Consider the following 27063-nt stretch of genomic DNA (forward strand, 5'->3'; position numbering starts at 1 on the left):
ATACAAAATTAAATAAACAATTCAATTTTTTCAAATCTCAAAATAAAAATAATATTAAAATAATTTATTCTAATAATAATTTATTCAATTTTTAACTTTTATCTTAATTAATTTCATCTCATCTCATTTGTAGAAACAAATGAGCGTGTCATATATATTAGCCTAGAAGCTTTGAGCCTAGAATACATGAATTAGAAGCGTCATTAAAGAAATATTATCTTAATCATTAAGTTAAAAAGAAGGAAAAAAAAAAAAGATTGTTGTACCCATTATCAAGACCCAAGTCACTTTAGCTTTTTCCTTAAAAAATCCATGAGAGAGAGAGAGAATCTATAGACATAGATTTATATAGAAATTTTGGAAAATTTACTTTCACATACAAAATGTACTGATAAAATGTACGGTAGTGTTTTTTATTAAACAATAAAGCATTTGTATGTTTATTATTTAATATTTTTTTAAATATTCACAAAAATGTTTTAATAAAAAACAAAAAAATGTAACACCGATACATTAAGTCCCTATTCTCGTTTGATGTAGCGTTACATATGGCAAAATATAGAGAATTTTTAAGTGCGCAATTATTTTAAAAAGATAATATAGAATTTATACGAAAAAAAAATGATTTTTTAATAAAAAAATAATATTTACAATCATGAAATGTGTAAGCGTTATACATTACTTTTGAAAAAAGTAAATAAATATAGGATACATATGAAAAATTAATATTCTAAAAATAAACCACTCTTTCTTAAAAATAGTGCGCATGCATCTCTAATCCATTACTATATCTAATATCACTCTTTTTAATAAAAAATTTTACTATTTTTTAAAATAACTGGACAATAATTGTACCATTAATCCAAAATAAATCAATGAGCAGTTCTATTGCTCTAAATTTTAAGATAGAGAGAGGTTGATCGAACTGTTACTGTGTTACCTCATTAACCCCGAAAAGTGTGCCTCCCTGCTCATGTAATTCCTTAGATGACGACGATTCCAAATTATGCACCCCTTGAAAAAACCGCTTGAGTTTTGGCAACCCATCAAGGCTTAGCAAAGTTAGGCTAGTGAATAAAATCCTCGTTGTTGGATCCGTCCCGTCTTTTCTCTGGACAATTTCCTCCAGTACCTCACAATTTCTTATATTGAGAGACTTCAATTGCGTTAGACTTGTAGCCACTGCGGCTGCTGGAAACAAACTTTTCAAATTCTCACATCTGGCAACATATAAATCAAGTAGATCTGGAAACTTGAAGATTTCTTTACTCCAAACATGCTTTATTTTGGGCAGACCTACCAGCTGCAGGGTTTTCAAATTAGGGAAGGAAAACTGCAGGATTAAGTCCATCATGTTAGTTAAAAACTCAAGATTTCAGTGCTTTGAATTTGAAAATAGGAAAAATTAAACAGGGGAACAAGTTTATTATTAGCTATAATTTTTTTTTATTGGACCAACTATTGAGAATTAAGTTCCAACTAATTTCGAGGACGCACATGTCCTTTTTTACGTGTATTTCATATAACTCGAGTAAAAGTTTACTCAAGGAAAGGTTTCCCAAGACAATAATTCCTAAAAGTTATTTACACTCAATAATTTAAACTTTAAATTTCGAAGGAACATACTATTAAAGGACATTGTCTAACTATACTTTATTATATATATATATATATATAATATATTCCAAGCCTTTTGATATAGAGTACTTCTTTCTTTTGACTCTGATTTTAGTCCTTAATTTGTTTTATTAAGAAAAATGATATCTATTACCTATGTAATTTTAGAAACATCTTCCTCGTATTCTCAACGGAGCTCCCAAGGATACAAAGTCATTATATCATGCCATTGTAAATATTCATTTGCGATGCTATAATAGTTCACAAAAATATGTCAAATTCCATATTTATGCAATGAGCTTTTTTATTTGAAAACTATTTTAGAAAAGTTTCATCTTATTTTTTCAAATCTAACATTTATGACTCAAGACTATGGTGTCTTCAAACTTTCTAACTTTTTTTTCTTACATTTTTTTCAAACTTTCAAACAAAATAAAATAAAAAATTCAATATTTTCAAATATCAAAATAAAAATAATATTAAAAAATAATACTCTAACAATATTTTATTCAATTTTTAATTTTCATCTCTTAATTCACTATTCAAATCAAGCTTGTTTGTTTTCACAACTATTCTCATATTATTCAATATAATCATTATAATTTTTACAAATTCCTATACAAAATTAAATAAACAATTCAATTTTTTCAAATCTCAAAATAAAAATAATATTAAAATAATTTATTCTAATAATAATTTATTCAATTTTTAACTTTTATCTTAATTAATTTCATCTCATCTCATTTGTAGAAACAAATGAGCGTGTCATATATATTAGCCTAGAAGCTTTGAGCCTAGAATACATGAATTAGAAGCGTCATTAAAGAAATATTATCTTAATCATTAAGTTAAAAAGAAGGAAAAAAAAAAAAAAGATTGTTGTACCCATTATCAAGACCCAAGTCACTTTAGCTTTTTCCTAAAAAAATCCACGAGAGAGAGAGAGAGAGAATCTATAGACATAGATTTATATAGAAATTTTGGAAAATTTACTTTCACATACAAAATGTACTGATAAAATGTACGGTAGTGTTTTTTATTAAAAAAAAAAGCATTTGTATGTTTATTATTTAATATTTTTTTAAATATTCACAAAAATGTTTTAATAAAAAACAAAAAAATGTAACACCGATACATTTTAAGTCCCTATTCTCGTTTGATGTAGCGTTACATATGGCAAAATATAGAGAATTTTTAAGTGCGCAATTATTTTGAAAAATATAATATAGAATTTATACGAAAAAAAATGATTTTTTAATAAAAAAATAATATTTACAATCATGACTTGTATAAGCGTTATACATTACTTTTGAAAAAAGTAAATAAATATAGAATACATATGAAAAATTAATATTCTAATAATAAACCACTCTTTCTTAAAAATAGTGCGCATGCATCTCTAATCCATTACTATATCTAATATCACTCTTTTTAATAATAAATTTTACTATTTTTTAAAATAACTGGACAATAATTGTACCATTAATCCAAAATAAATCAATGTGCAGCTCTATTGCTCTAAATTTTAAGATAGAGAGAGGTTGATCGAACTGTTATGGTGTTACCTCATTAACCCCGAAAAGTGTGCCTCCCTGCTCATGTAATTCCTTAGATGACGACGATTCCAAAGTATGCACCCCTTGAAAAAACCGCTTGAGTTTTGGCAACCCATGAAGGCTTAGCAAAGTTAGGCTAGTGAGTAAAAACCTCGTTGTTGGATCCGTCCCGTCTTCTCTCTGGACAATTTCCTCGAGTACCTTACAATTTCTCATATCGAGATACTTCAATTGCGTTAGACTTGTTGCCACTACGGCTGCTGGAAACAAACTTTTCAAATTCTCACATCTGGCAACACGTAAAGTAAGTAGATCTGGAAACCTGAAGATTTCTTTACTCCAAACATGCTTTATTTTGGGCAGACCTACCAGCTGCAGGGTTTTCAAACTAGGGAAGGAAAACTGCAGGATTAAGTCCATCATGTTAGTTAAAAACTAAGATTTCAGTGCTTTGAATTTGAAAATAGGAAAAATTAAACAGGGGAACAAGTTTATTATTAGCTATAATTTTTTTTTATTGGACCAACTATTGAGAATTGAGTTCCAACTAATTTCGAGGACGCACATGTCCTTTTTTATGTGTATTTCATATAACTCGAGTAAAAGTTTACTCAAGGAAAGGTTTCCCAAGACAATAATTCCTAAAAGTTATTTACACTCAATAATTTAAACTTTAAATTTCGAAGGAACATACTATTAAAGGACATTGTCTAACTATACTTTATTATATATATATATATATATAATATATTCCAAGCCTTTTGATATAGAGTACTTCTTTCTTTTGACTCTGATTTTAGTCCTTAATTTGTTTTATTAAGAAAAATGATATCTATCACCTATGTAATTTTAGAAACATCTTCCTCGTATTCTCAACGGAGCTCCCAAGGATACAAAGTCATTATATCATGCCATTGTAAATATTCATTTGCGATGCTATAATAGTTGACAAAAATATGTCAAATTCCATATTTATGCAATGAGCTTTTTTATTTGAAAACTATTTTAGAAAAGTTCCATCTTATTTTTTCAAATCTAACATTTATGACTCAAGACTATGGTGTCTTCAAACTTTCTAACTTTTTTTTCTTACATTTTTTTCAAACTTTCAAACAAAATAAAATAAAAGATTCAATATTTTCAAATATCAAAATAAAAATAATATTAAAAAATAATACTCTAACAATATTTTATTCAATTTTTAATTTTCATCTCTTAATTCACTATTCAAATCAAGCTTGTTTGTTTTCACAACTATTCTCATATTATTCAATATAATCATTATAATTTTTACAAATTCCTATACAAAATTAAATAAACAATTCAATTTTTTCAAATCTCAAAATAAAAATAATATTAAAATAATTTATTCTAATAATAATTTATTTAATTTTTTAACTTTTATCTTAATTTATTTCATCTCATCTTGTTTGTAAAAACAAATGAGAGTGTCATATATATTAGCCTAGAAACTTTGAGCCTAGAATACATGAATTAGAAGCGTCATTAAAGTAATATTATCTTAATCATTAAGTTAAAAAGAAGAAAAAAAAAAGAAAAAGACCGTTGTACCCATCATTAAGACCCAAGTCACTTTAGCTTTTTCCTTAAAAAATCCACGAGAGAGAGAAAGAGAATCTATAGATATAGATTTACATAGAAATGTTTGGAAAATTTACTTTCACATACAAAATGTACTGATAAAGTGTACGGTAGTGTTTTTTATTAAAAAAAAAAAACCATTTGTACGTTTATTGTATAATATTTTTTTAAATATTCACAAAAATGTTTTAATAAAAAACAATAAAATATAACACCGATACCTTTTAAGTCCCTATTCTCATTTGATGTAGCATTACATATGGCAAAATAAAGAGAGTTTTTTAGTGCGTAATTATTTTGAAAAAGATAATATAGAATTTATATGAAAAAATTTGATTTTTTAATAAAAAAATAATATTTACAATCATGAAATGTGTAAGCGTTGTATATTACTTTTAAAAAAAGTAAATAAATATAGAATACATATAAAAAATTAATATTCTAATAATAAACCACTCTTTCTTAAAAACAGTGCGCATGCATCTCTAATCCATTATTATATCAATTATCAGTCTTTTTAGTAATAAATTTTACTATTTTTTAAAATAATTGGACAATAATTGTACCATTAATCCAAAATAAATCAATGAGCAGTTCTATTGCTCTAAATTTTAAGATAGAGAGAGATTGATTGGACTATTACGGTGTTACCTCTTCAAGCCTGAAAAGTGTGCCTCCCTGCTCATGTAATTCCTTGGATGACGACGATTCCAAAGTACACACCCCTTGGAAAAACCACTTGAGTTTTGGCAGCTCATCAAGGCTTAGCAAAGTTAGGTTGGGGAATAAAAGCCTCGTTGATGTTGGATCTATCCCGTCTTCTCTCTGGACAATTTCCTCCAGCACCCCACAATTTGTTATCTTGAGAGACTTCAAATGCGTTAGACTTTTCAAACTCTCACATCCATTAACATTACTCCAAACATGCTTTATTTTGGGCAGGTGTTGCAGATGCAGTTCTTTCAAACTTGGGAAGGAAAGCTGCAGGATTAAGTCCCTCATATTATAAGTTAAAGACGCTCAAGATTTCAGTGCTTCAAATTTGAAAATAGGCAAAATTAAACAGGAGAACAAGTGCATTATTAGCTATAATTTTTTTTATTGGACCAACTGTCGGGAATTAAGTCCCGACTAATTTTGACAATGCACATGTCCTTAACAAAGCTTTTTATGTGTACTTCATATAACCTATCAAGGAAGAATTTCCAGTACGATAATTCCTAAAAGTTATTTACACTCAAGAAATTAAACAAATTTTGGAGGAACATACCATTAAGATGAATGCTCATACCACTTGAGCCAATTTCTACAATTTGGTCTCGAATTAAAGAACACTGTCTAACTATACTTCATTATATATATAATAAATATTCCAAGCCTTTTGATATAGAGTACTTCTTTCTTTTGACTCTGTTTTTAGTCCTTAATTTGTTTTATTAAAAAAAATGATATCTATTACCTATGTAATGTTAGAAACATCTTCCTCGTATTCTAGTGAGCCATCTAATCACTTTCTTTTATTTTTTATTTTATAAACCTATTACAACCCTTTTCATATTAAAAATACTTTTGATTGTATTGTCTTTAAAAACACTTGGAAAATATGTCAAATTAATTTCATTATTATGTAATCAGTTTTTTTATTTCAAAATCATTTTAGACATGCAAGTCCCATCTTATTTTTGTTTTCAAATTTAACTTTTATACCCCAAGACTAAGCTGGCTTCTTCCGCCACAACCTAACAGCGGCGCATGCAATTATACTCTGGGCACGGGGAATGCCAACTAAATCATGTTTATGCTTATGGTGTGCTTGACAAATGATTTACATGGACTTGTGTAAATGTACCTGATGATGTAGAAGCGGCACCTGAAGATCATGGTTGTTGCCTTCCGAATTGGTTTCTCTTGTGCTTAAGAAGCTCACGAGCTTTGGAAGATCCCATAGCTCCAAGGTTTGCAGTCGACAAAACACCTCTTCTATTCCGTGATCTTCTTCTTCTTTCACGAATATTGCACCCAAGTTGTTGCATCTTCTTATCCTCAATTCTTCAAGTAGTGAAAGGCCTCTGGCTATCGATAATGAGAAGATAAATCTTAATTTCTCACAGTTATCCACCTCTAAAACTTTCAAGTATTTGAAGGATGTCCTCAACTCAGAGAGATGCATAATAATATCATTATTTTGGATATGGAGATGCTTCAGTTGTTGAAAATCTTCTCTATCTAATTCATATAAGACACTCTTAGTACTGTTCGACTCGTCTAAATAAAGATATTCTGTCCCCTTCAGTAGCATTTTGATCCCAAAGTCCAATTGGAAGTTGCTCATATTCAGTTTGAGTTCTAACGTTCTTGAGAAGGCGGCCATATAAAAAATGTGATGCCCATCCTGGCCATCTCCAATGCGTATCTTGTATCTCTCAAGCTCTTTTGAAAACAAATCTTTCGGTAGCTTGTTGGCAACTTCAATAATATCTATCTCTAAGGTGATCAAATCTGACAAATGCTTTAGCTCTGCAAGGCTAGCATTTTTTCCTTCATTATTGGGTCCTTCAACCTCCCATTGGACTTTGATGTTTCGCATATACAATTCTTCTAACTTGACCAAGCTTGACAAGACATTAGGAGGAATCACTTTAAGTTCGGAACAATTGGTCAAATCCAATAACCGCAAACCAGTCAATGACCCTATTTCTCCTGGCAAGTTTGAAATGTCAGAACTAGCAAGACTAAGAATTACTAAAGTCTTGAGTTTTCCAATCCAATGAATATCTTCCAACTTACATCCATCTAGACACAATGTTTGTAGGTTTGCAAGTGGCAAAAGTGATGAAAGTTGTATATTTGTCAAACTCAAAACTTCGAGCTTCTCCATCCCTTGGAAGAAAATGTCTTCAAGCTTGTCCATCCCTTGCAAGGAGCTGCTTGGGGTTTCCGGATATCGAGGTTTACACTGGACATGAAAGTATCTTAATTTAGGAGATTCTATTTTATTGGGATATTTATGGATATGCTCTCCACCATGAATAGAGAGCGCCTCGCATCTTTTTAGTGAATCCACATTTGGCCATGTTTTTGGCCCACCATCGCCTCTCATGACAAACATATTATGATCATTTGACGCAATGTTTGTAGCGACGTGACGAACAACATCATGCATGTAAAATTCCTCTGAGCTACGAGGACTTTGTAGAAGCAAACAAGCATCTTGGAGCTTGCTAACTAAATATTCTAGTCTGTTTCTTGCTCCATCCAATGTATGAATGCCATGGAATAAACACAGACTGAAACCATATCTCAACAAGTCCCGATAGGAAATGTAGTAACCTTGTCGAGCACAAAGCAAAAAGAGGGATTGGAGCTCTCTTCCAACAAGATGTTTATAGCTCAGTTGTATACAAGTATATACGGGTGACCATATTTCTGTGTCATGTTCTGGAGGGGGTCTTGTTAGTTGCTCCAAGGCATCCTTCCAAATTTTCAAATTCTTATGATCCTTTAATGCCCTAGAAACTGTTACAAGTGCAATAGGAAGACCTCCACATGCTGTAGCTACCTTAATTGCTTCGTTTCGCAAATCAAGATCATCTTTGACAGAATCACCTGCCATCTTTTCGAATAAGTTCCATGCTTCTTGTTCTCCTAAAATGTCGAGTTTAAAGTTGTTCTCTTCGGTGACCATCTCAGAAGATAGTACATGTCGATCTCTGGATGTGAGTAGTACTTTGCATCTTTCGGAAGGAATAATTCCTATTTCCTCCAAATCAAGTCGCTTCCATATATCATCCAAGATAACAAGTATCTTTTTCTCCTTGTCTTTTTCTAACCTCGCCCGTAGATGGCCTGCTCTTACCATTTCAGTTTTACAATTAGGATCAAGCTTTAGATCTAGCATGTCTGCAATTTCTTCTTGAATTCGACTTAGGTTTGGGCTGTCTGTCACATTTGCCTTAGCCACCTCATCGAAGAAGCTTTCTTCCTTGGCTTTCTTGAAAATTTCTTTCATAAGTGTACTCTTTCCAACTCCAGGTGACCCCCACACGCCGATCTTGTTGATATTAGCATCTCCCAATGCCGCCATAATTCTCTTCGTAATTAATATCCTCGAATCCAAAGTCATGTAATCCACGTTTGTTGGAGTCACTATTTCTTGAGCAGCAGGACGATAGGAAACTCCGTCGACGAGGTTTGGCTTTTCTTTAAGAAGTTTTGTAATATTATCCACCATCTCCTTTGCTTCCCGGCTTATCTGATGTCGTTGCTTCAAGTTCAGGCATGACGCATTAGAGTTCCTCGATTCCTCTTCTTCTTCACCTCCACCAAGTTCCTTGGTGGCCAATTGATGTATCATACCATCCACCTTTGACAACCACGTTTTTACATCATTGTGAATTTCATCGCCGTTATTTGAAGCAGTGTCAACGTCGTGTTGAACCCTGTTCTTAGCATCACGCAACGTCTTCTCCAGCTCCTTCAGATTCTCCATGTTGCTCTTGTAGTGACATGAATAACATAGCCACTGTCCAACTGGTCTAATAGTGTACTTTGTAATTTCTGCTGCAACTGCAATAACGATATCCATTCTTGTATGCCACGGTCCGTCACCAGCTTCCTCTTAACTTTTTTTTAGGGAATTTTTGTTTTATAAAATTTTTGGAATTTTTGTTTTATAAAATTTTTGAACTCAAACAAACTGATGAAAAACAAAAAAGATATAGAAGTTGAAACTGCGATGGCAATAAAGCACGAGGAAAAACAAAGAAATAAATTTGAGTACCTCTCCTTAGGACATTGATGGACTAGAGGCTGGAGTAAAGAGTTAATAGGATGAAGTTGGAAACCAAATTTGGCAAAGAGAAAGATGAAAAATAGGCGGCGGGGTTTTGATTCCACAACATCAATGTAGATACCAGACCAAAAACAGAGTTGGGAGTGGGATATTGCAGCAAAGACGGATCAGTACTAAAATGAATCACGGAAGTAGAACAACAACCCAAGAACGCATCGAGAAAGCTTTTCACCAAAAACCAGAAAAAAGAAAAAGAAGAGAAGAGAAATGACAATTATCAATATGCCAAAAGGCAGGAACAGAGAAAGGATGATCAACCACTCTCGGTTACTCTTTCACAAATGCATCACTTTCTTCGTCAGCCTCTAGTCAAAGTCTTTTTTTTTTTAGCAGCTGCATAAGTAAAATGTATATTACGAACACAACCGATGAATCATCCAGATGCAACATCTAAAATATCATATATCGATCTGAAAGAATTTAATTAAACATAATAATGCGAAGTTGGACATATGAGTACTGAATCTTTATGGTGATTGGTGGGAAGAGTATTGAAGCACGTACGTACGTACCTCTCTTTTGCTGCTCTGAAATATGAAGACTGCAAAACAATGACGCTCAATAATGGAATCGATTTTAAAACGCCAAGGGTCAGTGTTCGTAAGTCCAACTTTTGGAGCAGCGCATAGGGTAAAATGGCTATAGCAGCCAACGTGAACAATGAATCAAGGATAGAAACGAGCAGATCACGACCAACAAAAACTAAAGAGCCAATGGAGAGAAAAAAACCATCCACCAGTCGTTTGTTTTGGTTTTTTTTTTTTTTGGATGCAATTAACAACCACCCATCAAACCAAAAAGTCTTTGCCGACCATATAATTTTCAAAGACTAATGACAGTTGCGATATATACAAAAAGCGTTAGATATTATAAAAGTATATTTACATATTAACGATTTTGCAATTTATATTTTGTGAATTTATTTTTCTTCTAAAAGATATATTTATATTCTTAACGATTTTTCTATTCTTGAAACAAAATGGGAGGAGCTGTGCTACATCTCGAGGATGTGCACGAATTTTTCGAGAGTAATTTTTTTTAATTTATTTTTTATATATTTAAAAAAATTATAATATCATTAAAAATACTTCTTTAATCACTAATATGATAGGATCAATTGCAATTTTAATTTTGATTATTAAAAAAACATTTACTTATCACATGTTCAATGACTGAAATTCATGCATGCACTTAGTATTAATTTCCATGTAGATAGTTAATTAATATTTAATAAGAATCATGTATATATGAGAATATGCATTTATCATGAAATTAGTGGTAGAATTAACAATACTAATTATGTAAGCAACGTTTTTTTTTATACAAAAGGTTATATTATTAAATTTTTTTTAAGAAAAAGATAATGTGAAGATTAGTCTTTTTTTATCTAAAAGCTTATATTATATTATAGTTTTTTTAAAAAATATTTAAAAAAATATTTTTTATATATAAAATAATGAATTAATTTTTTAATTAAATACATCTAATAAAAAAAGTAATATTTATTATATAAAATGCATACAATAATATAATTTGTTATATATTAAATTATTTGATATTTATACGTTACAATGTTTGAATGGTCAAATTAGATCTCGGACATCGGTAATGCATCGATCCCAGTGGTCAAAGTCGGTATTCGAAAAGCTTGAATGACAACAAAAGTGCCCAACAAAGAACGCCGGCAGCTCATTTTGACCATTGAAGATTGAGCGGTGCTGCCGGCTGCTCTTTTCACCGTTAGTTTAAAATTATTTTTTTATTTATATATTTTTTTATCATTTTAAAATATTTTAAAAAAATATTAATAATTTAATAATCATTTTTTTAATTATTAAATAAAAATTAAAATAAAATTAAAATATATAAAATGTTAAAATGAGAAGATAAATAAAATAGCTAAAGTAACATTTTTTAAAATAATTAAAAAATTGTCAAGTGCAACGTGATCGAGGACCCAGCTACCTACCTTCTCTTTTCCAGTTTTCCTGATCCAGCTATCACCCAGAAAGCACGTTACACGTACGATTAATAATAATAATAATAATAATAATAATAATAATAATAAAATAGGAAAAAGCTTCGTAGTCCCTCCCGTCGTTAACTTATATATTAGCGTTGGAAAAGTCCACTATGCCGGCCAAATCATAACGTTCAGTTTGACCGTTCGTTTTTTTTATCCAACGATGAAAAAAGTAATTTTAAATATATTAACATATTTTAAACAAATCATAACGTTCAGTTTGACCGTTCGTTTTTTTTATCGAACGATGAAAAAAGTAATTTTAAATATATTAATATATTTTTTAAAATTTTTTAAATAATTTAAAAAATAAAAAAACAAATTTTACAACTAGCAGTCAAACCAAACAGTACTACTCAATAGGGCTGTACAAAAACCGATAGCACCGGCCGCCACCGACGCGAACCGACCGGCCGAGTCAGGAACCGGCCGGAACCGGTGAAGAACCGGTCGGCGTGCGGTGGAAATAGCTAGAAACCGATGTTCAGCGGTTCGGTCTCGGTTTGAAGCTGGACCGGACCGCCGAACCGACCGATATAATAAAATCCTTTTTTTTTTTAATATACCCTTATCAAAACGGCGCCATTCCACTTAAGTATAAGTTGAACGGCGCCGTTTTAGTTAATAAGTACTGCAACTGATACTGGAAACGACGCCGTTTGGCATTAAACCAAACGTCGTCGTTTTATTAAGGACGTAAGAAAAAAATAATAAGTCTGAAACGACGCCGTTCCACTTAAACTTACGTGAAACGGCGTCGTTTCGTTAAGAGCTTTCTTCTTCCCCGATCTTCTTCTTCCCGAAAGTCTCTCCTCTGCAACCCTCTCTCCCTCTCTCTTCTGTAACTCTCTCTCTCTCCTATGCATCTCTCCATCTCTCATTCTCTCTCATAATTATCTCACTAGAACTGCCAAAGAACCGACGCCGACCGAGAACCGGCAGAGAACTGCCTCGATCGGTGTCCTCCTCGCCATCGACCGGTTACGGTCGGCATCTCATCCACTTTCCAGACGTCGGTCGGCGTCGGTTTTGCCCAAAAACCGCGCCGACGACGTCGGTTTTCACCCCTACTACTCAAGGGCTCATTAGTGTTGGCTTTAGCGCCAGTCCGTTTGAGATAAATTGATTTTAAGTTGAGATACTTCAATAATTTGAAAGTTTGATTTCGTCTGGTTACCAAACATCTCTCAACTCATTTCGACTCATCATTACAATTTTTTCAAATTTTAATATAAAATATAATAAATAATTAAATTTTTTCAAATATCAAAATAATAATAATATTAAAAAATAATACTTTAATAATATTTTATCATCTCAACTCCACTCAACTCAACTCACTTCAACATCCAAACACAACCTAAATATTTAAATATTACATTTAATTTAAAATTAAATTAATATTTTAAATTAATATCAATGAATTAACTCTCAAATATTTAATATTTAAATTTAAAATTAAATTAAATATCTGAAATGATATCAGTTGATTAACTCCCAAACGGCCTCAATTAAGCTTTATATATTCCGCTTTAGTTCTTTATAACCTACGGATCGGATCCATTAGCTGTAAGAGTACGTTTAGATGTTAAACCGAGTGAATTGAATTAAATTGAGATGATAAAATATTATTAGAATATTATTATTTATTATTATTATTATTTAAAAATTTAAAAAAATTAAATTATTTATTATATTTTGTATTGAAACTTAAAAAAATTATAATAATGAATTGAGATGAATTTAGATTCCAAACGAAGCTAGCTCTGAGAAACAAACCACTTCTGAAAGAAAATATAATAATCATTCATTTTATTAGCCTCCGATTGAATATAAAAATATTCTCATTTATTTTTTAATATTTTATTTTTAAATATCACTCAATTAATCTGTTAGGCATATATATTATATTATATTATATGCAGATAGATCGTGTACTGCGCAATTGAGATCAACTTATAAATCAAATTCGCAAATAAACATAAGCTATTTATCAATTTCTGATAATTTATGAAGCATTTTCTTTGCTCGGATGGATGTAGCAAAAAAATAAACCGATCAATTTCATTTATTTTCTTTAAATGACCTTCTGTTTTTGTTTTTTCTTTTCCTATATATAATAAATTTAGGGTTTTTTTTCACGCTATATAATATATGTTTTAATTGTTCCTTTCTTAAAACCGATCAATAGATATAATATATCATACATATATTTTTGAAAATAAGACAGTACTACTTCAATTCATGGAGATTAATTACCATGCAACCACCTCGATCATCAATTGTGTCGTTTAGTCACCTAATTGTATAACTTTCTAATCTTTATTTGCTAAAGTTCATTAATATACCACTGAATTCAATTTTATGCGCGAGGCTGCCTCACTATTCAGAAGTAATTAGTCCTTTAGCTCTGGTTTCTAGTAAGAACGTGAATGGAGAAAGTAATATTTTAGAAGCCGAAATTTAGGTTTGTTTGGTTACACAGATGATATGGAATAAAAATTGAATAAAATATTATTATAATTTTATTTTTATTTTGAGATTTAAAATTTCTGAATTATTTGTTATATTTTGTTTAGAATTCATGAGACATTTTTAATAATTAGATGAGATGAGATAGTTTGTTTTCCTAGATAAGATAAGATAAAAATTGAAAGTTGAATAAAATATTATTAGAATATATTCTTTTAATATTATTTTTATTTTGAGATTTGAAAAAATTAAATTATTTATTTTATTTTGTGTGAAAATTTAGAAAAGTTGTAATAATTAGATGAAATGAGATAATAATGATTATCAAAACAAATGAGGGAGAAATAATCACGTGAAGTTGTGTATAGCATAAGCTTCTGGCTTTAAGGAGAGCAGCAATGCATTGGTGGAGTTGGAGGGTGATTCATAGCTTGTAATGAAGGCTTTGAGCATTGGTGAATAAGTGAGGGCAGATTATATATACCAGAAGAATTCTTAATGTTGTAATGGATTGGAGTGTTAGGCTTGTGTATAGAGAAGCAAACAACGTAGCATATAAACTTGCAAAATTAGCTTCTTCTTCTTTTATTTTTTTATTTTCAAGAGGAGAGGGTGTGGATAGAAGAAGCCCCTCAATAGATTACAAATACTGTTCTTAGTGAGAAATAATTTACTGATTGAACACTTATATATACAATAAAGGAAACACATTTGATTTAAAAATAAAAGATATAATCACGAAATTTAGTATTTACACAGGACTTTTTGAATATAGCTAAATCAATATTCAATAGTGAAGAAAAAACATTACATACATACATTAATCTTAGCATAATTACAAAGTTATTTTTAATGTAATGAAATCATATTCATAAGAAAAATCAGTTTGAAAATTCCTAAAACAAAAATATAGGAGAAAAAGTTAGGAAAGGTACAATTACTCTCTATATGTGTTTATTCTTTCCAAAACGTTCTTATACTTAATCATATAAATAATATGATAAATTTTAAATGATTTATAAAGTAAATATTTAAATTGTTTATTTTATTTTATTTAAAAATTTAAAATAATTATAATGATGAAATAAGATGTGTTGTGAAAATAAACGAAACCTTAATTTCTTTTATCACTTAAACCAACGCACAGAGAAGAAAGAACCGAAATCCTCTTTATTTTTGGGAATATTAAAAATGACTAAGAACATCTATGAAAACTTATCAGATTATAATCAAACAAGAAACATTCACAACATACATACAACATAGCCAGTTCGGATGCGGAGCAGGTAAAATCTTCATTAAACGCTCTAACTCATGACCAAGCTAGCATAAAGACGTGCAGAAGTGAGAACTGAGAAGCATTTACAAAGTAGATGTTACACATACCGAGTTATCAGCTGATACACTAACGGAAATGGGTAAAGTCGGGTGCCAATCAACAGCTAATGTTATAGCTTCACTGTGTGGAAGAGTTCTCAACCCACTTCTTTGAACACCAACCTGAGCCAAAAAATAGAAACAAAATGATCAATACAGCTTCCATCTACTTTTGTCTTTCCCAATAATCACACGTAGTACTGATCCTGCCAACCCAAAAAAAGTTTATAATAGATGATCTAAAACGGCCAGTACAAACCCAACAATGTTGTCAACCGAAGAACCAAAAAATCACATGCAACATAAACAAAAAATAAAAATACCAACATAACTCATAAAATCCCAAAAACAAAAAACTACCACACAAACCCTACCTAGCATCTCATAAAATCAACCCACCTAATCAGATAAAATCACAGAGTGTTGTCCCTTACCTTCAACCAGTGATGTTCGGTGCTTGTAGGAAAAGATCCCACGATCCAATCTAAAATAGAGAGCGAACGAGAGAGACTGAGTCAGAGAGAGAGCGCGCAAGAGAGAGTGAGTTCTAAGAGTCAGTTGAGAGTGTCGAGAGAGTGAGACGGAGAGAGAGAGCGACGAGAGAGAGACAAGTCTGAGAGTTCTAAAGAGTATGGAGAGGTTCGAGTGAGAGATAAGAGGCAGCCACAAATTGTTGGATGATATATAGAGAAATTCTGGGCATCAGTCCTGCGTAGTATTTTTTTAAAAAAAATGCTGGGCAACACTCAGAAGCCGCAGCACACTCTTAAGAAATTTTTTATTTTTTTTTCAATCCAGCACGTGCTGAGGCTTCTACCAACAATAGAGTGTGAAAAAGATTTTTTTTTTTTTTTTCACTCAGCTGCAGTAGAGTGTGCTGCGACTGCAGGCTTCAACAAAGAATTTTTCTGATATATAATACATTTAGAGAAAACGACGTTATTTTTGGTATAACAATCAGGTATCGGTTAAATATCAGATAATATATGGAATGGTTCGGTTATAATATGTGGAATGGTTATAATACGTTTTCGTTTTAAAGCCAATACAGGTCGGGTTGAAAAATAGAGAAGGTCGGGTGAGCGATATTAAATATAGTATTAAAATATACAAATCTTTAACAAATATTTGTGCTTTTAATTCCTCGAAGGGAATAAATGATTAGGATAAAACTGTGGTATTAAAATTGGTCGGTGGTGCACGTTATGAAAGTCGATCAAATTAATAAAGATATATATGCACAAAAAATAAAAAGTGATTTGAATTTATAGATGGGTTGATATAATTTACGAATAATAAAATAAAAAAAGTTAAATTTTGATAGAAAATATCGGAGGAAAAAAACACTTTCGAACAGACAGTGAAAAAAGCGGACTGAAAAACTGAGTGAGCAAATGACAAAAATGGAAATAATATTTGTAGTCATGAGTGTATAAGTGTCGTGCAGTTATTTTAAAAAAAAAAATTCTATTTAAAGTCCTTAAGCGAGAGAAAACATAATTTTAAAAGGGATAATTTTATAATTTTAAAAAATTTTAAAGTTAAAATAACCTAGACTTACATTCCAATCTCCATTTTAAAACTGTACCTAACCTTGCTCCCCAGAGCAGTGCGTTCATTTTTGCACATGGAATAATAATGGGATCACGACCAATATGGTAGGCCGTACGTCTGCACATATATTTATTCATAACTCATTATAGAGTTTAATGAAATTAAAAACTTTTTAAATCTTTCTTTTTTTCGCAATTCAGAAAAAAAATATTAAAATAAATTTATGTCTACATTAATCATAGTAGAAAGTACATCATTTTTATATAGATTTTATGTGTATGTAGAACACATATTTAAAGTTGTTTTTAATTTTTTTTTTTTAAACAAACATAAATATTTTTTAAATCAATTTCCATCCTTTTCTTTTTAACAAAGTCAGGTATAAAAATATTTGTACACGCATTATTAATTAACACATACCGGCACATAACCTTAGCTAATTGAATTCAATTATTCTAAGAATAGAGCAAAACAAGCTTATAGGTCGTTAAAGTTATAAAAAGCCCAAACAATTGCCTTATTTAATGATCAACCAGCCATGAATATCATTCCAAAGGAGGTGTTTTGAGAAGAAATGATTTTATTTCTTTTGATAGGGACGTGAGCACTGAGGCAATGCAAAGGCTTGTATTTAACCATGAATACATCGTAAAAATGATAAAAATAATTTGTACAAACTTTAAATATATAAATTTTATATAAGTTATTATAAAAAAAAATAGAATTCACTTTTAAAAAGTATAAAAAATTTATTTTTTATTAATAAGATTTATTATTTTATAAAAAATTTATATAAAATTTATCTATTTAAAATTTGTATCTACTATTATTTTAAAAATAAGGTAAAAGAAAACAATAAGATCTTTGATTTACATCTCCTCATAAATGTGGTTGACAGCTTATGCATTCCTTATCTGTTGGGTCACTATCTTGATTTGACTTGACAGCATTGTTAGAGTCTCAAGGAAGGATTGAATTTAAAATTCATCTTAATTCATTTCATCTTATTATTATAATTTTTTTAAATTTTTACATAAAATATATTATGTTTAGATTTTTCAAAATCATTGTGAGAGTTACATATTCTTTCTTAGTTCTTTCTGTCCTTTGCCTAATTTGCTTTAAAACATCATTCTAGAGACCTAATCGATTCAATCCATCAATATTTCAAAGATAAGGATGGACAAGCTTGGAAACTGTGAGAGTTAATGTAGAGACAAGGATAGACAAGATTTTAGGCAATAACATTGGATACTCTCACAGTTTTACCTCAATTGGAGAGACGATGAGGGATATTGAGGAGAGGTTTGGTTTATAGATGAGTTGAGATAATTTATGAATAGTAAAATAAAAATTAAATTATTTATTATATTTAGTATAAAAATTTGAAAAAGTTATTTTAGAATTTAAAAATTCTAAATTAATATAGTCTCACAATGATTTTGAAAAATACTAAGAAAGAATATGTAACTCTCACAATGATTTTGAAAAATCTAAACATAATATAGTCTTGTTTATTAAATTAAGTTTTAAATTATTTTAATAAAATATTGTTGATTATTTGTGAATAAAATATAAATTTGATGGGTAAATAGTGACTATTTAACTTTAAAAATTCTTTTAAAATTACTGTCGTTCAAAATCTAAATTAATAAATTTTTACTAGTCTAATATAAATCATTTATATAAAATTTAATTAATATCTAACAAGTACAATGCGAATACTCAAGCATTCCATTTTGAAAGTTGAACGGAAATTTCAAGTACTATCCAAAATCCAAATTGGGATATTTGTACATGGATCACGACCAACATAAATGAAAAAGTAATCCGATAAATTAAAGTAATTTTATATTTGTTAAATTTATTTTATAATAAAAATAATTTTATAAATTAATATAATTTTTATTTTTATAAATTTTTTTTATAATTAAAATATTTCCCCTATTGATAATTCAAGAACTCAGAAACTCTTACGAGAATTTAATTATTTGAAAACTAAGAATTACGGAGGAGGCCAATGAAAAGAGGTACATCATGAGGACACGGCCCCAACCATACTGCATGTGCATGATTCCGCCATGAGTGAAAAGTAAAATCATAGATGACAATAGTGCTGTCAGATAAAAAGGATGGATCGATATATAATATCGAAAGAAAAAGCAGTCGAATCTCTTTATCTTCATCTGCCTAATGCATGTGCATAGCTATCAAAAAGTAAGACACGTTGAAAAAGAAGCATTAACTATGACAGATGGTCATAAATGATATTAATGACCCACCAAACAAACTGAAAAACTGCGTTTTCATTTATTTTTCACTGTCACACTCCGTACGTGGTTGGGTATTCATCGGTGGGCAGTCTCCTTTGACAGATTATCTAAAACATGCGTTTCTATGGAAAAAATTAAAAAAATATATATTTATAATTATAAATTATGTAATTATCTTATAATCATTTTAAAAAAATTAAATAAAATATAAGATATACATAAAAAAAAATTAATTTAAATTTAATGTTTTGATTTAAATTTGAATTTCAAAATTAATTCACAATTACACATGTGAATTATATAACTATTGTGTAATCGTAATGTTTATATACTTTACAATTATATATAGAATTATTTTTTTAAAATAGTGTTAACCTAAATTGAAATTAAAAAAAAACAATTAATGGGTTAAAATATATCTTTTAAATACTTATAACTTTAAATTTTAAAAAATATGATCATTTCTTTAAAAAATTAAATAATAGTTATTTTTATTTTAAAAAGAAATTTTTAATTGTTTTAAATAAATATAACATTTTTAAAAGTATTTTGACCATATAGTTATGAAATAATAAATAATTTTTATAATTTATACCTTAAGTTATATTATTAAATAATTATTTATTGTTTTGTAATTATATGATCAAAATACTTTTAAACATGTTATATTTGTTAAAAAAAGTAAAAATTATTTTGTAAAATAGAAATAAAAATTATATAATTTTTTAAAGATTATGATCATATTTTTAAAAATCTAAAATTATAATTATCTAAAACTTATATCAATATTTTAAAAAATTAATAGTTTTTTTTTAAAATTTCAATTACGTTCAATACTATTATAGTTTTATGAAAATTTTTATAAAATATAATAAATAATTTAATTTTTATAAAATTTAAAATAAATTAATATTATAATAATATTTTATTAAAGTTGGATCAAAATAATGAACGGAATGAAAGGTAATTTTTGCAAAATGTGGACAATTGATCAAATAAGAAAGAAGAATGATTATTTAGCTAATCTGTCAAAGGAGACTGACTGCCCACGGATGGATACCCACCCTCGTACGGACTGTGACAGTAAAAAATAAATGAAAACGCAGTTTTTCAGTTTGGTCGTTCATTAATATCATTTATGACCATCTGTCAATGCTTCTTTTTCATGTTTTGATTTTTTGTCTTTTTCACTGTCTTACTTTTTGATAGCCATGCACATGAAAATGCTGGACCTCCCGCTGGCTCCCGCTGGCTTCAGAGTATTTTTATGTGTTTTTTTCAAATTATTTTTTATATAAATTTTTTTAATAATTTTAAATATTTTATCTATAAATACACATTTTTATTGCATTCACATTCTCAAAAATCGAAGTCTCATCTCTAACTCTCTTCATTAAATGGCTCGTTCTTTCTTTCGCAAATTACTTATATACTTGTCATCTGATGATGAGCTAGATGCTGTTATTAATGCCGAGGCTGATGGAGAGTCATCGAGACATCATGACAATCGCCAACGTCGTAAGTTTATTCGGCGTGATCATATTCAAGGGCATGAGTGCCTTTTTCGTGACTATTTCTCAGAAAATCCAGTATATCCCTCCAATCTATTTCGAAGGAGATTTCGGATGAGTCGTCCCTTATTTCTCCGTATCCTAAATGAGGTAGAGGTTTACGAGCCGTACTTCGTCCAGAGAAGAGATAATGCCGGAAGACTTAGTTTATCTTCTATGCAAAAGATAACCGCAGCATTTAGAAATGATTACACGTTATCTAATTTATAATTATAAACATATTTTTTTAAAATGTTTTTCCATAGAAACACATGTTTTAGCTAATCTGTCGAAGGAGACTGTCCACCGATGGATACCCAACCACGTACGGACTGTGACAGTGAAAAATAAATGAAAACGCAGTTTTTCAGTTTGTTTGGTGGGTCATTAATATCATTTATGACATTCTGTCATAGTTTAATGCTTCTTTTTCAACTTTTGTTTTTTGTCTTTTTCAACTTGTGTTACTTTTTTATAGAAAATTTTATTCACTGTATTATTATTTTATTTTTATTTTATTAAATATGATGTGATATATTTATTATCATTAAATGATTATTTATTATATTAAAAAAAAATTATTTATTACATATTTTTTTATCATCTAATAATTAAATTATATACTATTTAATAGAATTAAAATAAGATAAAAATATGATATATAGCATTATTTAGCTATGCAAATGCATTAGAGCATCCCCATCCAGATGCCTAAAACACTGTTATCTCTAAAATTTAGAGATGAAATTTAGGGTTTACGAGTTTGGCGCCTCCCATCCCATTCCCTAAATTAGGGATTACTTTTCGGGGATCTACAGTCATTCCCCATATTTGGGGAACCACTGTACATCCCCAAAACGCCCGAACCCCAAATCTGTTGCCCTTCCGTCCCGCGTGTTCCTCTCTTCCCTCTCGATCGCCCTCGTTCGTGAAGGAGGCCCTCTCTCGCCCCGTCTGCCACCATCTACGGTGTCTTCTCTTCATCGACTCCACAGGAATGTAAGTTTTCTCTTCTCTGTGAAACTCGCGCCCTCTTCTTCTCTCCATGGATGGACTCTGTCCTCTCTCGCAGAGATTGAACAAACTGAGCCTCTTTCCATGGTGAATCTGATATATTTTCGAGTTTTATTGTTATGATCTATTGTATTTGTCAGTTTTGCCACTTGAAATCCGAGAACCCTAGATTTCAATTACTACTCTAGGGCATGAATATTCATGGATCTGTGACCCATATTCACTGGATTTAGAATGCATGTATCTGCCATGGTTGGATTTTGTTCCTGGATTTATCGACTTCTTAGTGCTATTTTATCAATCGACTTGCTGCTATATACAAACACTGCATTTTATTGGGTGCTCTGCGGTTTGAATGAACAATTTTTATCATCTATCATTCACGGCACAGTTACTTTATTGTTCTTAATGGATAAATCTCAGACATTGCTCTGCTTTGTGGAGCTTGTGTGGAGTGTTGTGCATCATTTGGCCATTAATTCCTGAAGCTGAGTACGTATGAAAACTCCCCATTTTTGTATGGCCCGACTTTTTTTCCCTTTGAATCATTTACCATAATCCAGTTGGTTATGTTGTCCAATGAGACCAAATGGTGTTATTTTTTATAGCACTATTACTGTCATTTTGTCATTACCAGCTTTGAGCTCCCTTGTTGGTTTGTAGTATTTTTGTTAAATGACTCTCTATGAAAAATATTACTTGTATGTGTTTAGGAATTTATAATTCAACATGATACATTTCTTGTATCATTCAACATGACTATAATGAATATTTCTTGTTATATAATTTGTATTTTGTCAATGACCATATATGTTTGGGTACATATGGTTATATACCTTTGGTTTGTGCTGTTTTTGCCCCCCATAATCCATATAATGGAGACAAACATGTTGTGTATTATTAAACTTTAATGGTTTATGTCCATACAAAGCCACCCGAATGATATATGTCCTCCTCTGATCACCACACATACAAAGCCATTTTTAATGACATTAACTGATTATTGATTGTGCTTTGTGCATCAATTTTTCATACAAATTTTTAATCCTATACTCTCTTCAATTTTCTGTTATTTAATCCTATACTCTCTTCAATTTTTTGTTATTTAAATGAAGTACTCTCTTCAATTTTCTGTTATTTAATCCTATACTATCTTCAATTTTCTGTTCCTACACTTTCTTCAATTTTCTGTTATTTAATCTTATACTCTCTTTAATTTTCTGTTATTTAATCCTATACTCTCTTCAATTTTCTGTTATTTAATCCTATACTCTCTTTAATTTTCTGTTATTTAATCCTATACTCCCTAATTTTCTGTTAGCTTATACTCTCTTCAATTTTTAATCCTACCTCATACCAGTTATTTAATCTGAGTTTGTGGCATGTGTTTGCTGGTTTGAGCTACTGTTATCTCTTTAATTATTGTTCCCATGGACTAAACTTTGTTGGTTTGACAAAGATAAAATCTGTTTTTATGTTCTTATGCACTTTGCATGCTGTTTAGTATTGGAATTTCCTTCTCTAACCCCTGGCTGTGAATCTGTCTGTGCTATTGGGACCTTTGCAGTGTTTAGTACTGATGAATAATTATTACTTGTGGGGGAGGGAGGGAGGGGGCTGCATGTCGACTGTTAGGCTATGATGATGGGGTTTAGTAAGATAATTCATAAGTGTTAATGGGCCCCATTGAGATGGCGGGGTAATCCTTACCCGAATGATCATACTGCAGTTTGTAATTGTTTTCACAAAAGGCTCGTGGGGTTTGGGTAAGGTTTTGCAGCCATTTGATGTTGGGCTCATCTCTCACACATGATGTAAATTTTGTAACCCATTCTGAGCCACATTTAAAACACACGAGTGTTTAGGGAAGTGGATGGGAATGCTCTTATTTTTACGTTTTCAAACTAAATTTTTTATTGGATCTGAGTTGTCTTAACCTTTCGGCTGTGATGATGAGACAATCCGAACATGGTGATAAAACACTTTGGCACACACCTCCATGGCATGGTAACCCGGATGGCCGATAAATAGTGGCAACCGGTTGTTGCAACCATGCAAGTATATGTGCCAAGTGTGTCGTCATACGTTGCCATAGGATTCCTGAGCCGGCTACAAAAATCACTTGCAAATTTAGTTCTTATTTTCTAACATGTGTATTACATGTTTTATGTTTACAAATTTTTAGAGATGGACTCAGGAGAGCATGGAAATATGTTCTTCACTAGCCTCCTGACTCAGGAGCCTGAACTTGACCACATTTATGTTGGTCAAGGTGAACAACATCCAGTAAAAGATCTCTCTAGCACATTAATATCGTTATGTGAACCGGGCATACCAAAAAATGCATGCCATATCCAAAGATCATATGAAGCAACTGCTTCTAAAATAATAGTTGGTTCACGGATGTGGCCAGAGTACATACCTTTCCAGGCAGCGGGACAATTTTTCCACTTTCAATGCAAGCAATCAATGCTTCCTAGCATTCCTGGGAATCCCCGTTGTTCACCAACAACAAGCAATCGAGCAATATCATTGGCATTTGGAGACCGCAAATATTCATCTGAAAAAATAGTTACGATTGTCTTGCAAAATTTTTTGAGACTCTCCATTGCGGTGCTTTCTCCAATACGTATGTATTCATCCATAAAATCTCCAGTAACCCCATAGGCCAGCATTCTAAGTGCTGCGGTTATCTTTTGCATAGAAGATAAACCAAGTCTTCCGGCATTATCTCTTCTCTGGACGAAGTACGGCTCGTAAACCTCTACCTCATTTAGGATACGGAGAAATAAGGGACGACTCATCCGAAATCTCCTTCGAAATAGATTGGAGGGATATACTGGATTTTCTGAGAAATAGTCACGAAAAAGGCACTCATGCCCTTGAATATGATCACGCCGAATAAACTTACGACGTTGGCGATTGCCATGATGTCTCGATGACTCTCCATCAGCCTCGGCATTAATAACAGCATCTAGCTCATCATCAGATGACAAGTATGTAAGTAATTTGCAAAAGAAAGAACGAGCCATTTAATGAAGAGAGTTAGAGATGAGACTTCGATTTTTGAGAATGTGAATGCAACAAAAATGCGTATTTATAGATAAAAAAGTTACCGTTACATATAAGACACAAAATGTTAACGTTGAAGAAAAAACAAAAAAAGTTACCGTTAGAGAAAAGACAAAAAAAGTTACCGTTGGAGAAGAGACAAAAAATGTTACCGTTTGATAAATGACAAAGCGTGTGTACTAATCAGAACGAATTAAAAATGTTACCGTTATACTATTCTGCAAAATATTTATCATCAATAAACGAAAAATGCACATATTTAAAAAAATTATTATTTTTAATATCGATATTGAATTGAAAAATAATATTGTATCTGTAAAAAAAATCGTATAAATATTTATAAAATGTGATATTTGAAAATAAGAGAATAAGACAAAATAGTTAGTAGTTAAAAATGGAAATTGAAGTGAGAGAAAAAAATAATAAAGAAAGAATAGAAGAATATTATTTTAATAGAATAGAGAAAGGATAGGGAATGAGATGTAGAAGGTTTTATGAAAATGAGTAAAATTTAGGATAAAATTATAGGGAGTGTACTTTTTAGCTAAAATTTAGAGAAAATTTTAGGCATCCGGATGGGGATGCTCTTAGGCAGATAAAGATACCCTTTGATAGCGATGCACATGCATGAGGCAGATGAAGATAAAGAGATTCGACTGCCTCTACCTGCTTTTTCTTCCGATATTATATATCGATCCATCCTTTTTAATTAAATTTGATTAAAAGAATAAAACAGCTATAAAAGGTCAATATTTTTTTCAATTTTCTAAAAATAAAAAAATCATATTCAAGAGAAATATTATGAGTATCTAAAAAAATTTTATATATACAACTATTATATTAATAAATACTAATTACTGAATAAGGTCCTAAATTCACGTTGGAACGTTAAAAAAATACAAAAATTTTCCCGCTCAATTTCCTCAGATTTGTGATGATCTTTCCACGTTCGAACGTTTCAATTTAACGTGTGAATGTGAATCGAGATATATGAGATTTCATCAATTTACATTCTAACGTTACATTATAATACGTTCGAACATGAGAAGAAAAATGCGAAAAATTTTCCACTCGATTTCCTCACCTCTGTGACAATTTATAAACGTTCGAACGTTAAAATTTTTCGTTTAAACGTTAATTGATAAAATTAACTAGAAAATTTATAAACATTCGAACGTTAAATTTTCGTATGTTCAAACATGAAAATAAAAGTGCGAAAAATTTCTTGCTTGATTTCAAGCTCTATCATAGGAAGATACGTTCGAACTTGTATATTTAACGTCCAAACGTTATTGCCGAAAATTTAGCTGAAATTTTTTAACGTTCGAACTTACAATTTAAACGTTCAAACGTTACATCTAATGATTTAGTTTTTGCATGAATACACGCACGGGAGGAAGCAAACTCATTTACGCTATTTCTCCCATACGCGCAAATAACTGAGAGAGAGAGAGAGAGAGAGAGAGAGAGAGAGAGAGAGAGAGACGGTGAGAAAGGGTTCGTGGGTTAGAGATATAGGTAAGATCATTCCGTTTTATCATCTGAGGGATCCCCTATTATTTCTTACCTGCTTTATGCTGATGATATAATGTTTTTTTGCAATGGGAGAAAGGCTTCGTTGAGAGTTATTATTGAAGTGTTGAAGACTTATGAATGATGGTTGGAGCAAGTCGTCAGCCAAAAGAAATCCATTTTTTTTTCTTCGTAGATTTCTTTGTCTAGACGCCGGGATATCCTTCGTCTCACTGGTTTTATAGAAGGATGTTTTCCTTTCAAATATTTGGGAGTTCCTATTATTTTTGGTAGACAAAAGATCGTTCATTTTGATGACTTGATTGCTAAAGTCCAGGCTAAGTTGGAGGGTTGGCAAGCTAGATTGTTATCTAGTGGGGGGTGGTTGATTCTTATCAAACATGTGATCTAAAGTATTCCTGTGCATAGTCTTTCCATCTTAAGAATGCTTAAAGTTGTTCTTGAGAAACTTCAAAGAATCATCAGTACTTTTTTCTAGGGCGTCAAAGATGGCAAAGCTAAGAAAAAATGGCGTTCTTGGGAGGATATTTGTAAGCCGATCTTAGAAGGTGGCATGGGTATTCGGAAT

At 30.7% G+C, this 27063-nt stretch overlaps 2 protein-coding genes across 3 annotated transcripts in view; both read right to left on the reverse strand.

Annotated features, from left to right (window-relative positions):
• Nucleotides 1-9360, reverse strand: part of LOC108981814 — a 33942-nt gene extending 24582 nt beyond the window's left edge. Inside the window, exons 1-4 of the mRNA XM_035692861.1 lie at nt 6625-9360; nt 5427-5756; nt 3183-3575; nt 941-1333 (exon numbers count right to left, since the gene is read on the reverse strand). Coding sequence (XP_035548754.1) covers nt 941-1333; nt 3183-3575; nt 5427-5756; nt 6625-9360 — 3852 coding nt within the window. The remainder of the gene's footprint in view (nt 1-940; nt 1334-3182; nt 3576-5426; nt 5757-6624) is intronic.
• Nucleotides 1-16161, reverse strand: part of LOC109004516 (probable disease resistance protein At4g27220) — a 963953-nt gene extending 947792 nt beyond the window's left edge. For both annotated transcript variants that reach the window (XR_004802254.1, XM_035693283.1), the window contains exons 1-2: nt 15934-16161; nt 15509-15622 (exon numbers count right to left, since the gene is read on the reverse strand). The gene's annotated coding sequence lies outside the window, so the exon portion shown is untranslated. The remainder of the gene's footprint in view (nt 1-15508; nt 15623-15933) is intronic.
• Between the last annotated feature and the right edge of the window lie 10902 nt (nt 16162-27063).

This window comes from Juglans regia, chromosome 8, assembly GCF_001411555.2.
Source record: "Juglans regia cultivar Chandler chromosome 8, Walnut 2.0, whole genome shotgun sequence".
Classification (NCBI taxonomy): domain Eukaryota; kingdom Viridiplantae; phylum Streptophyta; class Magnoliopsida; order Fagales; family Juglandaceae; genus Juglans; species Juglans regia.